Raw genomic sequence first — 17580 nt, forward strand, 5'->3', positions numbered from 1 at the left:
TCTTGCTTGTGTGCTTCATTCTTATCTAATCAATCTCGTGAAATTCACTGTATAATCGACTGAAACTCCTAATCAGTCGACTCATCCTTAGAATTTCCTTTGTTAACTGATCCGATCTTATCTGATCTGAGCTTTTCAAATATGTTCGCTCGACCGATCCTCCTGATCAGTTGACTGAATGTCTATTTCCTTTTTTGCTGGATCTCAATCTGATATATGTCTATCCACTTGGATCGATCAATTGATCATTTTGATTGGTCGACTGAACCCTTAAATTTTGGATAACTTTATTTTTTTTCTATAAAATAAAGTTAGCACAATATATAGTAGTAAACCTACAAAACAAAGTTAGAATGATTTATATATGTATGGATTAATTGACAGTTTATAAATGTCTGATCTCAACTTTAAAAATATCCATTGGTTTCTTTAGTTAGATCATCGCCTAAAGTTATGTCCCAATTGGGACACGTCCTTACTGTCTTTCCAAATTAGAAAGACCTTTCAAGGAATTACCTTAACTCACTTGCCAAATATCTAATCCAACTGACATGTTTAGACTTCTCCTTTTGTTTAGTGTATAATCGACCCATGAAGACTTTCCTTACTTGATGTCCAATCCAATTGATCCATCAAGTATTCTGCTAGATCAACTCATCTGATCTTTTGTCAGGTGTCTGATCCTTCTGATCCACTAAGACTTTTGATGTCTAATGTACCCATTAGGACATTCCATGCTAAATTACTTGCACACTTCGCTTATATATCAAACACATAATGTCTAACTTTAAGCTCTTTATTAGACGATCAAAATACAAGTTCGATTATCGATGTTGATTGCAACAACAATCTTTCCCTTTTTTATGTTTGACAACACAATTTAAAGTTAGAAAATATACCTTTCTAAAATAGTTTATCATGCTTTTAACAATATGTATACTCTTACTCAAAGCATTTAAACTTTTTAAAGATTAATTCAATTAAAAATCTGTAAGGATTAATTAAAATTAGAATTTAATGATTAGACATTTTTAAGCCTAGTTTCATCTCACCCATTTCTAGATGATCACACAGTTAATTTTATGAGTTGTGTGAGATGATTATCCATTTTTATCTTGATTAATGAAAATAGGTTATTATTTAATATTTGATTAACCTTGGGTTAGATTCAAGTTTAACCTTTTGACTTGCTAAATATGTATTTCAAAAATCAGCTTCTAGACAGTGGCGAGGCACAGGGGCCTTCTTGGTTATCGAAACAACGACCCATTTCTAAGACAAAGCTGGTTCAAGAAATTATATATTTAGCTAATCTAGGGATAAACTTTGGTCTAACTAGTATAGGATGTGGCGAGGTAGCTTCAGTTAGATCGATTTAGTTATGAAGATCAAGCTAAGCAAGGTACTCCTTACCTTACTCGACTACTTAGATCAATTTCCCTAACGTACTATCATCTCGCTCCACTCTGGTACTCACTACAAGAAAAAAGCTAATACACAATGTTTTTCATGCGTTGTCTATCTGGTAGAAAAAGCGTTGTAAAATTTTCTGTTGTAAAAGGGGTCTCTCAAAGGCAACACATAAGAAGCGTTGTCTTTGTTAACATCGAGAACACTTTTGCAACCTTTAAAAAGCGTTGTCTATTATATTTAACAACGTTATCTATTATATTTAACAACGTTGTCTATTATACAAATATTTTTATCAATAAATAAAAACTATTATATTTTCCATGTACAAAATCATTGTCTATTATATTTGCCAAATAACTTCCATATACAAAATCAGTGTCTATTACAAAAACATTGTCTATTACAAAAGCATTACATAGACTTAATTACATAATATATGCTTCTACCAACTTTGAAATATGTTGTTGGATTGATATGACCTCGATCCAATGTCCCTCACACGCCCGGCTCAAGTGCTTTTGTAATCACATCCTCTTTTGTCCCTTCAATTTGAAATATGGAATATATAAGAAACATCTATATTTAAACCAATAAGAACTAAGCTAAGATATAACTGTAAAGGTTTTAACTGCATGTTAGTACCTTTGTCCATTGGTAATCAAATATAGTATCTATGTTTTTCTGTATTACTCCACAAATATGATAAACAAGACCAAACTCATCATGGGGCAAGTAGAAATGATCACATTCTTCTTCTTCTTCTACTTCTTCTTCTTGCACAACTTAATTGTCGGAAGCATCATCCTACAAGAAAAAGGTTAACAAATAAATTATAAAAATAGAAATGTTAAACATAATCTACATTTATTAGAACTATATGAAAACTACAATGCCATAATCCTTGGATTAGTAATAATATTTAAAGCAGTGATGGGAACAGAAGATCAACTGCAGATAATAAGCTAGAAAATCAACAATGCTTATGCAAAGTAAACAAAACATCATATTAATGAATATGGAAACTGCATATTAAGGAATGTGTCATTCATGTCAATGACATTTAGAATCTACAGAAAGTGACATTTAGAATCTGCGTAATTTGAAAGGACAAAGTGCCAACTTCTCTGTAAAAGACTATGACTGTAGCAGCTGGAAACAGGAATTTTGTAATAGAAACTGAAGGCAACTACTAAAAAATCTAACATGCAAGTACTTAAAGATCATAACATGCAAGTACTTAAAGATCATCAGTTCTTGAATCTACAAGGAATAAAGATGGATATGCTGATCATAAAATAACAATTATAAATAAGGTTTTACTTTACCAAGATTTAGGCTGCTAGAAATGTGTTCATTTCAATCATCACTGATATTAAGATTTTATACAGATCAGTAAATTATGCAGATTAATTTCTTGTTCATAAATTAGGACTTCTAAATTGCAAGTATAGAAGTGTAGGACTACTTTCCACAACTAGCTAGCATTCTCTATGATGATGAATCAGGAAAAGAAAAGAAATAATGTATCACCAAAAAAAGTACAGATGCAACAAAGCTAACCTTTGTAAATTCCATTGCTAATGACATATCTTTCCAAAAATCTTCCAATCTATCACTTTCTGGCAATACTTTTCGTCTTCATTGAAGCTCCTGTCGTGTGCCTTCTCTTGTAGAGTCACAGTAGAAACATATTCGGAATCATCATCGTGTTGTTTCAGTTCAGCATATGGAACAATACTCTTTATACTATTAGGAGCATCAACATCTTGTATCTCGCTTCTTTTCTTTCTTTTGGATGAACATTGCCTGCCAATTCCCTTTTTTGATGTGCTTAGATCTTGATTTTCATTTTTTATCTTTACACTTCTTTCATCCTAGAATCAAGCATCAGCATGCAATCAGATATCATAAATTTGGAATTGAAACACAAATATCAAGTGGATAATTTAACTTCACAAGTAACAATTTATATAACACATTAATATTCTATAAGATCATATTAACAAACTGAAAACAACTAGGGATATCTATCAGAGATATTACATGAATAGCTTCAAGTTCTTTAGTCACACTCCCATACTTGCCTCCATCCATCCTTTCCAAAAGGTTGGTAAAACTGAAATCTTTTGAATAATCAAAACTGTTGCAATCCTCATTGTTGATCATCCTCCTCTTATTAGCCTCGAGATCCATACTACAAGGAGAAAAAAGGTGCATTGCAGTGACAAAATAATTTTTGGGGAAACATTGAAGACAAGAGGCAAGGTTTTAGGAGGATGAACCTCTCACGTGAAGGTGCAGGATCACGTCCACGAGAGTTGGGTGTCCAAAGTTTCTCTACATTAGGGCTCCCTTCCACGTCAGGGCTATTCGACTTTGATACCCTAGGGCAATTTGAGGGAGGGCGACGAAGAAGGCGACTAAGGAGGTTTGCTTGATGGCTGAGTCTAGCCCAGGGAGAAGATGTGGCACGAATCAGAAGGCTCCTTGTTGCGACAGCGTGGGAAGTCGGCACCGCTATGCTTGCAGTTGGCTGCGGCTAGGAATGGAGTGAGCCCTGCTTCCTTCCGAGGTTAGGGACAAGCGGTGCTTCGCTATAGCTCACGTTTAACAAGAAGTGAGCGAGGATGGAAGCCGCGTGCGAGGGCAAGCTTGCTGACGATATGGCACAAGAGAAAGGATCGAGACGGGAGAAAATGTCAGACAACATTGTCGCTCCTGTCGAGGATGAAACTGGCGCCGCATCGTCACTCCCGTTTAGGGTTTAGGGATTCGAAGAGGAGAAGTTGGGCGGAGTGGCGAGAGAGGAAGAGAGGCAAGGAGAGGTGCGAGAGGGGTGAAGAGGAGAAGCTGAAAGGTTTCAGACAGGTGAAATCCTCGAAGCAGACCGCGGACATAAGAAGACCCTCGATATCCTCAACGACAATACTTTTTAAAAAACCGTTGTGTTTGATCAACAAAAAAAATGCTAATAGACAACATTTTCTGAAAAAGCGTTGTCTTTTACCCAAAAAAACTGCTAATAGACAACGCTTTCTGAAAAAATGTTGTCTTTGATTTTTAAAAGACAACATTTTTGACTAAAAACGTTATTAAATAAAAAAATATAATATTTTTAGCAAAAAGCGTTGTCTTTCTAGCGTTGTCTATTTGTTTTTTTCTTGTAGTGACTATGTTGAGCAAGTGTTAATCAAATTTGAGTACTTACTTAGCCTAGGTTATTCTAAAATAAATAAAAATAATAAAAAATAAAATATAAAATAATTAAGTTTATCTAACATGCAAGTTTTTAGATCCCCTGGATCATGACCCCTATTGGGTCTGATCAAATAATGTATTTAATCCTTGGGAACCCAGTACTGGTTCAGTCCAATTAAATTGGTTAGGTTGGACTTAGGAACTATGCTTGGACTCTTAGTTTCTTGGGTCGATTTAACAAGGACATATATGATTTGTGTTTGACTTTAGGTCCAAGCCCAGATCTGTTGTATCCAACTCTTTGAGTTCGAAGAATCATGTTAAGATACTTGAATCCCGAAGTGAATTTTTTCAACAATCTTTTCAGATCGTCAATCTGAAGTTTCAACCTGGAATTCTAACTTGAGTTGAGTTTTCAACTTGAACATTTTTAGTTGACGATTTAGAGTTGACTCTCTCCTTAAGGAGTGCTACCTCCTCTTGGAGTAATTCAACTTAAACGTTGGACTTAGTTAGTCTTTTTGATAAACTATAAATAATTGAATATAACTTTTCAATACTTACAGAGGTGGATGGTCCTTCTGAAATGGATATGAATCCGTGGCTTGTACTTAAGTCACTATCTGATTCACTTTCTGTTCTAGTTGGTTCGTCTCGAGCTGGGAGTGTTAGGAAACTTGTGTTGTCTTCCTCTTCTAAGTCCTTCGAAGATGACTTGTCCCAAGTTGCTTTGATCACCTTCTTCTTGGACTTGCGCTCTTTCTTCTGGTTAGGGCATTCGGACTTGAAGTGCCCTATTTCTTTGCATCCATAGCAAGTGAGTTCTATCTTGTTTGTAGATGGTTTGTTGGAGTTGGCTTTCTGCACCACCTTCTAAGTCCGCGCTTCTTCCTTAGCATCTTCCGAACGAGATTTACTAGTTCGGTGATGACTTCGTCATTGCTTTAAGATCCTGATGATTCGTCGGATTCATCTTCAACTTGTTTTCTTGATTTTTTTATCCTTGGTTAGTCCTGCAATAAGAGCTATACCTTTCTCGTCCATAATGACATTAGTTTGCTCATGTAATTCAAATTCTAAAAATAGCTTGTCAAGCTTAATTTTTGAAAGGTCACTGGAGAGCTTGTAAGTGTTGGTGCAGGGAGCACCAAATAATCGAATCTTAGTTTTGATAATAGTAAGAGGTTCAAGTTAAGTGTATGGTGATTACTAATAAGCTGATCTAAGTGTGCAGGGAGCACAGAAAAGTCATAGTTGAGGCTAGGCACAGACAAGTCCTAATGGAAACTAGGTAATGGAAGTCTTGACTGGAGGCTAGACAATGAAAGTCTTGGCTAGAGGCTAGGCAGTGGAAGTCTTGGTTTGGAAGACTAGGCAGGAAGTCTTGGCGGATCAAGTACACCAGGTGGAAGTTTAGGCAGGTCGGGTGAACTAGATGTATAGTAGTGAAAGTCTAGGCAGGTCAGGTGGACGAGATATCTAACAGTGGAAATCTTGGGGGTCGAAGATCATGGTAATCCCGAACAACGTAATGAGAATTAAAATTAAGAACTCTTCGATCTCTTGACTCAATGGTTTATCCGGAGATACAACGTTACTTGTACATATAAATAGGGATGAGCAAAAATCTAGTTAAATCGAATAAACCGACTAAAATTGATTAATTCGGTTCGATTTTGATTTTAAAATTTCTTATTCAATTAAATCGAATAAATCGAATAAATTAAATTAAATTAAATTAAATAAATAATTTATAAATTCTTACGTAAGTAAATTTATAAATTCTTAACTATAAATTTTTAATAATATTTTAAAATTTTAATTATTTAAGTTAATTCAATTGAAAATTGAATTAATTAATATTTTATTTTATTTTTATTTAAAAATTTGATCGATTAATTTAAAAAAATTTAATTTAATTTAATTTTAATTAATTTGATTCAATTTTAATCAAATACTACATCCTACACTTTAGCATTAAAACATAGTAGCTTCTTCCAAATGGGAAACGCAATCAAAGGATGTTGGACATCTGGATTGACCGCTGTATGCGCTTCCCGATTTACCCTGGTGGTCGGTGGGAAATTTTTGTAGAATCATATCGACCACCCCAGAGATTAAGTCCATGAGACTGACTGGAATTTATCATTTTATTAAAACATAGCAGCGTTTTATTTTGCAAAAGAGCCGGCCCTCAGCATCGATAAATCAAATAAAATCTAATCCGAACGAATTTAAAATATTTTATTGTTTAAAAATACTTTAGAACGCCCAAATGGCCATTCCATAACGAACTGGGCCGCCGGCCCACATTGAGGCATCAGATTTTTTGGGGGCAAACAAACAAATAGAGGAAGAAGAGAGGAGCAAGCAAGTGCAGTAGGATTAGGAAGAAGCAACAATGGCGTCTTGGCAAATAGGTCGCCCGTAGCCTGAAATCGCTCTCTTTCTTTCATATTTGGGGGCATCGAGGTTAGATGCTCAATCCTCCTCATGATGCTTGCACAAATTTTTAATTTCTTTTGTCATTTTTTCGTCTGTGCAATATATCATTTTTTTTCCCACCCCGTTGTTGTGAGATAATCCATGATGGAATAGGCAGTCGTTCAAAGGAGAAATCAGCAAGTGCAAACCTAAAAGCAGTGCGAAATAGGTATGCGTGTGCCTGAAATATCAAGCTAACAAGTTGGACGGCGACTGAACTACTGAAATTCTCTGATTATTGCCGACCTTCGTGTTTGCTGATGAAAAGTTTCATACTTGTTGGTTAATAAAACCATTTAACTGAGCTTTCAACAATAACTTTTTGTCTATAGAAGTAGTGGATTACGAAGAGACCATCACCAGCACAAACTCTTTAGAAAAGGTTCTCTGATATCCAAATTCATAAAAGAATATAATCACCATTGCCCTAAGTCTGTTCCTAACGTTTCCAACTCTATGGAAAATTGTATTACCATCTATATATTTTTAATAAGTTGCAGTGGCTGTAATTTCTCCCAGTCCGTAATATATACCACTGACATCACTCATCATTGCAAGTCAAGAAAGGACTATTTTTTTCAATCCAACTAACCAAGGCCTATTCCCTACCTAGTCCTAGGACCTTGGATAGTTGAGAGCCCTTCAGCTATTTGAAATAAATAAAAACTGTAATCTGCCTATATTAACTTACACATGCACAATCCTGTACCGGTACTTGGCTAGATAGTGAGGTTTAATTAAATGCCATACCATCTTGTGTGTTTGTTGACGTGGTTGGGTTTATGTTGAATGAGATTGCTCTTGTTCATAGACATTTGTTTCAAACGCATCAATTTTATCATTGATTTTTTTTTGTTTGTAGGAATGGAGAGCGTCATTTTGAAGTATCTCATAACTTCCACTCATGCCAATCCTTTTTTTGCAAAGGGGTATTCCAAAAATAGGCTATTAGAAGTTTCAAATATACCAAACATGTTTACCATTCGATGGAAGCTCAACAAGCATATGTATTCTTCTCATTTTTCTACACAGTCAAAACGAGCTCCTATGCAAGGTATGCACTTGCTATCTAATATATTGTAACTTGTACATTTCTTGGTGTAACTTTCAGTGTTTAAATTACTTTCGTATTGTTTGTGTTTGAAGACTGCCTTTCATGTCTCTTGAAAGCATGACTATTTCCTATTTTATCTATGTGCAACTCATAACTAATCATCAATTTTCAATATTCGCTTCTTTGACATTGTTATTGTTTTAGTTCTGATTAAAATTTAAAAGATTGTGTAAAGTAAGTCCTCATATTCTTGTTTGCTACTATTGATTGTCACTTGTCAACTACTTTTTATGGATATTTGATGAAATATTGGTTTCTTTTAAAAACAAGGTTCCAAGACATTGCTTAAAAACTCCAATTTTTCAATGTAAATTAATTAAAATAGAGTAAATTAATAAAATATATCATTTTTTCTATTTAATTTTCTAAATTTTTGAAGTTTTTTTGAAAGTTATCCTATATATTCTATACATTTCAGTAAAAGGTGAAATCTGTAAGATCTTGTAACGCGCTAGGGGGGGGGGGTGAATAGCACGTTGTTGCTTTTCTCGATCGTTCGTTTCTATCAGAAAACTTGCAACGGATATTAGAAACAAAACACAGGGGACTCGCGGATTTTACTTGGTTCCTAACCCCCCAGGATTAGTACGTCTAAGACCTATGTACGGGAGGCGCCCGCCCACTAGTAGTCTTCTTTCCGAACTTTGTTCGGAGGCGGAGAACCCCATCTTACAGTCCAAATATAATAACAATGAATTAAAGACAGAAAGTAAGACAATAATTAAAAGCAAACACTTGTCGCCAATCTGGAAAATCCTAAGCGCCGCGCACTCCTCCTGGATCCTCCCCGATTGCAAGCGTCTGACCTCGTTTGCGTTCAGAACCACCACTAAGAGGAGAGGAATGGCTTGTATTTCGTTGTTCTGGTTGTGCACGTCGCCCCTCCTTTTATACCATGCTTAGGTCGACTAGAGCATGTTGACTCCACGTAGACCGTGATATTCTTTCTCCGCGACTGACTTGACTTTCAGGTCGACTGGAACCACCATTTAGGTCCCAATTTGACGTGGCAGATCTGGATAAACTTTGGCTTTCGTAGAGTTTATCCACCTAGGTCGACTGGAATGAACAGGTCAACCGGAACTCAGGTTTGACCTGAGTTGACCACGGACTTGGTTCAGCTGTCTTTGTTTGCTTTACCTCTGCTTTCTCCATCTTGCTTTAGCTTTTGATTCCTGCAAGACAAGCATACAAACAAACAAAGCTATCTAAACCTTACCTAAACCTTACCTTGTGAGTCTAACTTCGGATTTCTACCAAAATCCTGGGTTATTCTGACGCCTACTGTTCCACTCCGGGAACGCGCCTTTATCCACTCCACTCGGAAAAAGTTTTACCAACAACTTTCTGCTTAGCTTTATCCTTGACCCCCAAGGATTTTCTGTTGCGACTCGGTCCTCCAAACCGCCCAGACTTCACTTACCCTCTGGTCCTCCGGATCGTACCCGATTGGACTTTGGCCATGCTTCTTGGTCCTCCGACACTGCATGGACTTGCACCTGGTGCACTTAACTTTGCTAAGACTTTTGTCTGATCCTTTAAACCAGGACTTGTCTTTGCCTAGCCAACAACTAGGACTTTCCCTTACCCAATCTTCCAGATTAGGACTTCCACTGCCCAGTCTTACCGACTAGGACTTCTTGCTAGTCATTTGACTAGACTTCACTCACATCCATCCAAACATCAGGTCCTATTTGAATTAACCCTTGGTCAAATTGATCAGACCTAGGTGTAATGTCAAACATCGAAACTCTAGGCAAGATCTAGTGCTTCTTGCACCAACAAAATCCGTCAGTTCAGCGGCCCCACATGATCGACTCCACGACCATCTGTGAGGAGGTAAATCGAGAAGCTACAGTTGGCCACTACAAGGGAGGGCATTGTCTCAGTTTCGTCGAGATTCGACCTTTATCCACTTCAGCAAATCTGCCCCACATAACCAACTCAACCATGCCTCGGGGGCTATAATATTCTATACATAGACAAAGATATGGTGGTGGATTGCCTAAACCTGAACCCATCAATCAAATAAGACATCACTTACTGCGTAAGTAGAGAGAGACAAAATACCATTCATGAGGTGCATTGACTATTTATAAGGAGTCTACATTTCCATAATATTCTTATATTTGTTTATATTCAAACAGATTATGGATCTAGCTCCTCACATGTCCATAACTAATGTATAAACATAATACCCTGAGGCCAAGCTATTAACTCATTCAAGAAAGATACAATGAACTAGCGAAATTGCAATTTGCAAAATAACTTAAAAGTCTTAAAGTCACTCCTCTATTGTTTTGTGTAAATTGAAGGATCTCCTCATCCTTTTTTCTACCCTTGTTTTTTTTTTTGCAAAATACATGTAGTATCTTATAATATTATGATGGGATCTATCTTCTTGTTCCTTTGTAGGATCCCCATCTGACTAACCTTGCTGGTGACCAATGTGTCATGCTTTGCTAGCATCGTCATTTACATCCTTGTTGTTTGCTACAGCAGCAATTGCTCATAGCTTGCTTCAAACTCATATGTTATCTAATGGCCACCTTGATTTAAAAATTATGAGCATCTGAGAATTCTACCAAGTACAATTTGAATCTTGGGTCACTTTGTGACAATATTTAACACTAAATTGTACAAACCTAGTTGAAATTATTTCTTAAAAAAAAGAAGAAGAAATATTATATGGAAAAATAAATAAATAAATTCTTGAAAAGGTTGATGATGTTAAAATTAGTTTTATTATTTCAAGGAATAGCACATTGCTTCTATGGAGCATTCTGTGAAAAAAGAGGAATATCTAGGGCAAACTTTCTCTACTTTTTTAAAGAATAATTCAATCAATTAATAGATCAATCTATCATGTCATTGTATTCACTACATGAAATTTTTATATTTTTATGATTTGTCATTCTAATTTGCTCTAGTGCCAAATATTATATAGCTCTAGTGTTATTTCTTGAGGCATGCGAAAGTTTCTTTGTTTTGTATTTTTGTGATTTGTCATTCTAATTTGCTCTAGTGCCAAATATTATAGTTCTAGTGCTATTTCTTAAAGCATGCAAAAGTTTCTTTGTTCTGTGTCACACTTTTCACTATTATATAACCGGTTGCATTCATTTAAGTAGTATGACAATGACATTCATTCTTGTGTGAACTACCTTGGGAAATCTCACAGATGTTTATATCTTGCTAAAAAATTGAAAAACAAATAGTATGATGTTGTAGGAGGATCATGTGGAGTAAATTACCAACAACCTCTTGTCTTACTGGAGGTCTTAAGATCATTGATAATGAATACAAACATTAGACCTTGTAGTATATGCAAACTTGTTACCATTTATCTTATAAAGCAAAACAAATCCTAAGTCATCTCGTTTCTCTATGGTCTAAGTGTTTTCAATTGCAACCTTTCTTTTCTCAACAATTTCAATCTTGCTTGTGAGACTGATAGATAATACTAGATAGCCGCCACGATCCTCGCATGACTTCAACAAGGGCGTCGAGGCCACTGCAACCCTCGCGCGGCCTTCACGGGGGCGGGGCACTGGTGGCAATAGCTGTGATTTTTTAAATATATTTTTATATTTTATTTTTAATTTTTAATTTTAAAGGTTATTTTTTAAAATAGATATTTCCTTTTCCCTATTAAAATTTTCAAACTTAATTTTTTTCTCTTCCATTAATTTTTTTCTTCATTAATTTTTTCCTCTTTCATTCATTATTTTTTTCTCCATTGAAATAAATAAAGAGAAAAAAATACCTTTTAAAGTAAATAGAGGAAAAACAAAACCTCTTAACCTTTTTAAAGATGATTATCCTTTTCCCTTCTTGGATAAAAATTAAATATAATATAATTTCTAATGTTATAAAATGTATTACTACTAATGTATTACTACCAATAAACTAAATTATTTTTTATATAAATTGCATTTAATTTTAAATTGATCAAACTATATCTAAATTAAATATCGTTTAAACCTTCTTGATGGATTTCAATTAATTTAAATTGATTTTTACTCAATAAGAATCAAACATTTCACAATATAATATCAAAACTTAAACTTAACAATCAACATATCAAATAAAAGTTAATAATAAGTATCTATAATGATCAAATATTAATAAAAATATTTTTAATTAATCTATTTTGTATTTTAAAAAAAGTATTGAAATCGTATCGGTACGATATGATATAGTACCGAAACTGTAACGTTCCAATCATATACTGAATATACCGAAACTCTGGCATGGATCAAATTTTTAAACCATGGGGTACATTAGATCAGAAGGATGATACATACAAATTTTGTACTTATTTCTTGCTATAGTTTGGAAATGGTTCATAAATTTGCATTGGAATGATAAGTTGGGTTTGCCAATGTGTTTGATGAAAGGTGTTTTGCTTTGTTTTATATGCCTGTCTGATGGCTATTGCTCTCTGAATAATTAAGGAGTTTGGATAGTTGTGTATGTACAATTTGGATATTTTTGATATACCTGTAGGATGTTGATTTATCTCTGGTCAGAGTTGACATCTCCTTTTGATCCACTCATTGTACCACTCCCATATTTCATATGCCTTATGCATGTTTATGGGGTAATTGATCGAGAAGTCTTCTAAAATATTTTGTACTTTTATTTTTATAAACTTCAAGGTCTATAAACTGATCGATTGTCTTCAGATTTTCAGGGTTTTGCAAAACCTTCACGTCTTTTGCATAGCACCGAAGCAAAGCACACAAAATATTTACATGAAGATGCATTGTCTTCCTTGGAGTTGGATTTGCATAACTCTTATTACATAGTTGAGCTCTGCACAAGTAGTGATTATGGCTCTTCTTTGAATGACATAAACGCTGCATTACTGCTTTGCTTAATAGATGAAAATGGAAACGCAATACTACAGAGGTTAACTGCAATCTCATTAGAGCTCCCCATGCAAGGGGTAGACACAAATCCAAACGGAGCTCTTCACTTCCAGAGAGGTTCTGTTGATGTTGTCACTTTCAAAGGATCCAAGTTAGGGAAAATTGAAGCATTTTGGATTGGTCTTGAAACAGGTAGGCTACAAGGTATTCAGTATCGAAATATCTTAGAGTATCCTTATGAATGATTCCCTCAACCAAGGTCCGGAAGTAGCAACGTTTACAACATAATCTTTCCAATTAAAGATTGATGTGGTTTTCATTTCTAATCTTCAATGTCAGGTTCTTGGAGGCTTGATGGTTTAAAGTTGACAGTTGTAAATGGCTCTGCACGCTTATCTGAATCTATTGAAAGCAAAGATGAAAGTCTTTTTGATTGTCTTCAGTACACATTTGAATCTCACAATTTGCTGCTCGGAGAAGGTGGGATATCTGTAGCTGAGCTAAGGCCATCATTCAGTACTGAGTTATCTTGGAATTCATTCTCAAGCTCACTAAATATGCAGTCATTATCACAAACCCTTCCAGACCATAAACAGACTAGGGAGGCTAGCATGAAAGAGTACGCAGAGCTTAAGTTTTCATTGCTAGTTTATGACCTTATTCTTATATTGAGTGGTTCATCGATTCTAAATCTCTGCTCCAATGAGAAATCCACTTACGCATTCTTAACTGGTGGGCTTGCTGGTTTCTTTTACCTATTACTGCTACAGAGATCTGTAGATGGATTGTCTGCCCCAGAAAATAATTCGAAGGATGGTGACAACTTGTTGCGAGCCCTTGGGGGCATAAAGAGGCAATGGGTACCTCTGGTACTAGTCATTGCCACCAGTGCGGCCGCGCTGAAGTATCGAATAGGAGGTACTACAACCTTAACATTGTCACCGACTGAACTTGTCGTTGGGGTCGCAGGATTCCTTACTAGTAAGGTAGCTGTTTTGTTGGCAGCATTTAAACCTGTTCAAAGGAATGAAAAGGGTGAGTAGATTTATATGAGTTGATCAAGTTGCTAATTAACTGGTTATTTTCTAGCTTCCATGGGCACACCAAGAATGAGATGGACATTACAGGAGTCACTAGCTTCATTTCTTAGAAATGAAAATGTAAGGAGAAAAAGAGTTATTCTTAGAAATAAAATAGCAAAGGAAGAATATGTATTCAATGAAAGTGACAAGGAATACTTATTTCTATATTTGGTTCATAGGAATACTTATCATTTTGCTAAAGTCCTACTAGTGAGAATTTCATCATATTCACATAAGTTAAAGGTCTAGCAGCTTGCATAGCACACTGGTCAAGCAATTAAAGGTTTAAGCATGATCTTCCTAAACCCAAGTGCTCTGTATAATTCCAAGCTATTGTGATCCATTATCAAAAACAATTGGCAAAAATTAAAAGAGGACTCTTAATTATTATAATTATCAAAATGATATTTTTTAAAATATATATATTAAAAAGATGTCTAACATATTTTTCATATAAAAAATATTCTTATTCTAAAGTTGTCATAGCAGTTACAAGTATTTCTAATTGCTATAACGGATTAAAGTAATTTTCTTGTAGTTCAACTTGTCAAAAAATATACATAAAGCACTTTAAAATAAAAAATACACTTTATTAAGTTGGTCAAAAAATTTTAAACTTATCAAAATCGCTTAAATAATATTAAAAATATTATAAAACTATTTTAATAGTCAATTAGTGATTGTTACAATATTGTAACAGTCATTTAAAGATTATAATATTATTGTAGTAGCTATTAAATGACTACTATAACAATTTTATAATGATTTTAATTTTTAAAAATGATTTTGATCTAATTTAAGTAATTTTAATTAATTTAGTAAATAATTTTTTTTTATTTTTAATCAAGTTGATCTGATTTATTTTAACATGTTATAACATCTACTCCAAACTATTATAATAATGATGTTTTTTATATAAGAAATATATTGGGTTTTTTTTTAAAAAAAGAATGCCCTTTTTTAGATTCCATTAATTTGGGGTGCCACCTTGATTCTATTAAACACAAGCATGCACATCCTAATTAATACAACTTGACATCTTCTTCTACAAAAGGTGGAATCTGTCACCTTAACGGTCCTACATAGTTGGCTCCATGATTATCTGTGAGGAGGTAAATTGAGAAATTACAATTGGTCACGATGGAGGAGGGTATTGCTCGAGTTTGCCGAAATTCGAACCCTTGTCCTCTTCTGTAAGTCTGCTCCGTCGTAACCAACTCAGCTATGCCCCAAGGTAACTTGACATCTTTAGGTTCATGGATAGTGGAGGATTAAATCTTCCTAAATCAAAGTGTTATATATAGTCCAAGTGATCATCACACATTATCAAAAATAGTTTATAAATTCTCGTTGATAAAATTGATGTTTGATCCCAAAGTTCTATTGCAAATGGAAAACACTAATAGGTCGTCTGTTAAGACTTCAATTTAGTCTCATATGATAAATTGTGTGATCAATTAGAGAAATTTTATAAGTTTAAATGAGTTAACTATTATTATTATTATTTTTAATATTAGATTCATTTATCGGATAAATTCAAAGTACAACTTATACACATTTAAAAGTCAATCTCGAGAATCAGTTAATCATTATTAATTTGGGTTTAAGTATATAACGTTAATGGTTAGGGCTTACAAGTTAATTGGGCAAAATTTTCACTTAAGTGGTTAAAAGAATTAATAATAGAGCAAAGTTAATCGCTAGAGTGCTCAGTTGATGTCAAGTCCACCAAACATCAACTGAACACTCTAATAAGCTAAGACTGTCCCCGGGGCAATGGTGCAACGGTAGGATATTCAGGTTGTGACCGAGGGACCCGCGGTTTGATCCCCAGCTATGACGTATTTGTAAGAATTTTCTTCCAAATGGAGAACGCAATCAAAGGATGCTGGGTATCTGGATTGACCGCCGTATGCGCTTCCCGATTTACCTTGATAGTCGATGGGAAACTTCCGTAAGACCGGGCCGGTCACCCTCAGAGATTGAGTCCATGAGACTGACTGAGATTTATCATTTTTTTCTAATAAGCTAAGACTCACTTGTAGTCAACTAAATTTACTCGGAGATTTTGACTTCATTAAGATTATCCCTTAGTAAGTCTACATAAATCTATGACATCACATGTAACCATCAACTACAATCAAGAAGGATATTATTGCACTAACACATAGAGCTCATCACCAATTAACAAGGGAAGAAATTCCTCTTGGGGCTAGGACACAATGGTAAGAAGTGAGACGGGCTCCCTAAGCAACTAAGGTCTAATTTTTTTGAAAACATTTGTGATGTTGGGTCATCCATCATGACCCATCCGTGCTTTCCAATTTCCTTTGGTGGTCGGTGAAAGTCTTTCGTGAGACCAGATCGATCATCTTTAGTGATATGGTGGAAACAGGGATTATATGTGGTAGAGTCAAGTCAGCAGTCAAGCCTAGGTGAAGGTCAAAATGGCCCAATCGTTCCAAAGGACTTAAGCTTCTCGACTTCAGAGGACTTAAGCTCCTCGACTTTGGAGGACTTAGGCCCACTTAACTCTAGAGGACTTAAGCTCCTCAACTCCAGATGACTCAGGCCCACTTAACTCTAGAGAACTTAAGCTCCTCAACTTTAGAAGACTTAGACCCACTCGACTCTAGAGGACTCAAGATCCTCGACTCTAGGGGATTTGGGCTCTTCGACTTCATTAGCTTAGTACCCTCGACTCCACAGAACTCGAGCTCCTTGATTCCATCAATCCAATCACTCGGCTCAGTCAGTCCGATCTTCAAGGCCACTCCCCATATATTTCATTTCCTTATCTACAGTTGCGGCCTATACCCTAGGTTGATCCACTAACAACTACTATGAATATTCTCAAATGCAACGCCATGGCCCAAGGGAGAGGCAACCATATGGTTGTCAAACCTGATCTCCTAGATGCTCCTCTTTAGACACGTGGTGCTTAGCGATTGGAGAGGCCGCCAATGGCTGTCGAATCTGATATCTTCATTGACTTTGACGTGGAGATGCTCTTTGTGTTACTATATAAACCCTTGGAAAAGTATGTGCAAGAGGTATTGTCATGTGTGCATTCACCTGTCTCTCCTTCTTCTTCTTCCCTATTGTTTTCATTTTCTCTTTGCCTTTGTGTTAACTTGAGCATCGGAGTAGCCACATTGAGTCTCACCTTAGCGTCCATTCTATCCCTCATTCGAGTGTTGCCGACATCTCAAACATTCTTTTATTCATCAAGGCCTTCATCGTCCACCTCACAATAGTTGCTTCCCATTAACTCACTAGGTCGTGATCTCAGACAGGAATAAATTGATGTCGTCTGTGGGAATTTGCCTGAACTAAGATGTTGAAATGGTGGAGCTAGAGAGAATTGTTGTGGGCCCTGATTCTGCAGATATAGTTCATGGTGAGACCATCACCA

The 17580-nt window shown here is 35.5% G+C and overlaps 1 protein-coding gene across 2 annotated transcripts; it reads left to right on the forward strand.

Annotated features, from left to right (window-relative positions):
- The first annotated feature begins 6987 nt into the window (after positions 1-6987).
- LOC141846506 (uncharacterized) lies at positions 6988-14366 on the forward strand. 2 transcript variants are annotated; one of them, XM_074734550.1, is made up of 5 exons: positions 6988-7083; positions 7214-7264; positions 7958-8149; positions 12898-13275; positions 13423-14366. In XM_074734550.1, exons 3-5 carry the CDS (start codon positions 7960-7962, stop codon positions 14124-14126), a joined length of 1272 nt encoding a protein of 423 aa, XP_074590651.1. In that variant the 5' UTR covers positions 6988-7083; positions 7214-7264; positions 7958-7959; the 3' UTR covers positions 14127-14366. The 2 variants fall into 2 exon arrangements, with proteins under 2 accessions (XP_074590651.1, XP_074590650.1); XM_074734549.1 differs by lacking the exon at positions 7214-7264.
- Positions 14367-17580: the final 3214 nt, after the last annotated feature.

This window comes from Curcuma longa, chromosome 15 (assembly GCF_044706935.1).
Source record: "Curcuma longa cultivar G26 ecotype Majalengka, Jawa Barat chromosome 15, ITB_CL_G26_1.1, whole genome shotgun sequence".
NCBI lineage: Eukaryota > Viridiplantae > Streptophyta > Magnoliopsida > Zingiberales > Zingiberaceae > Curcuma > Curcuma longa.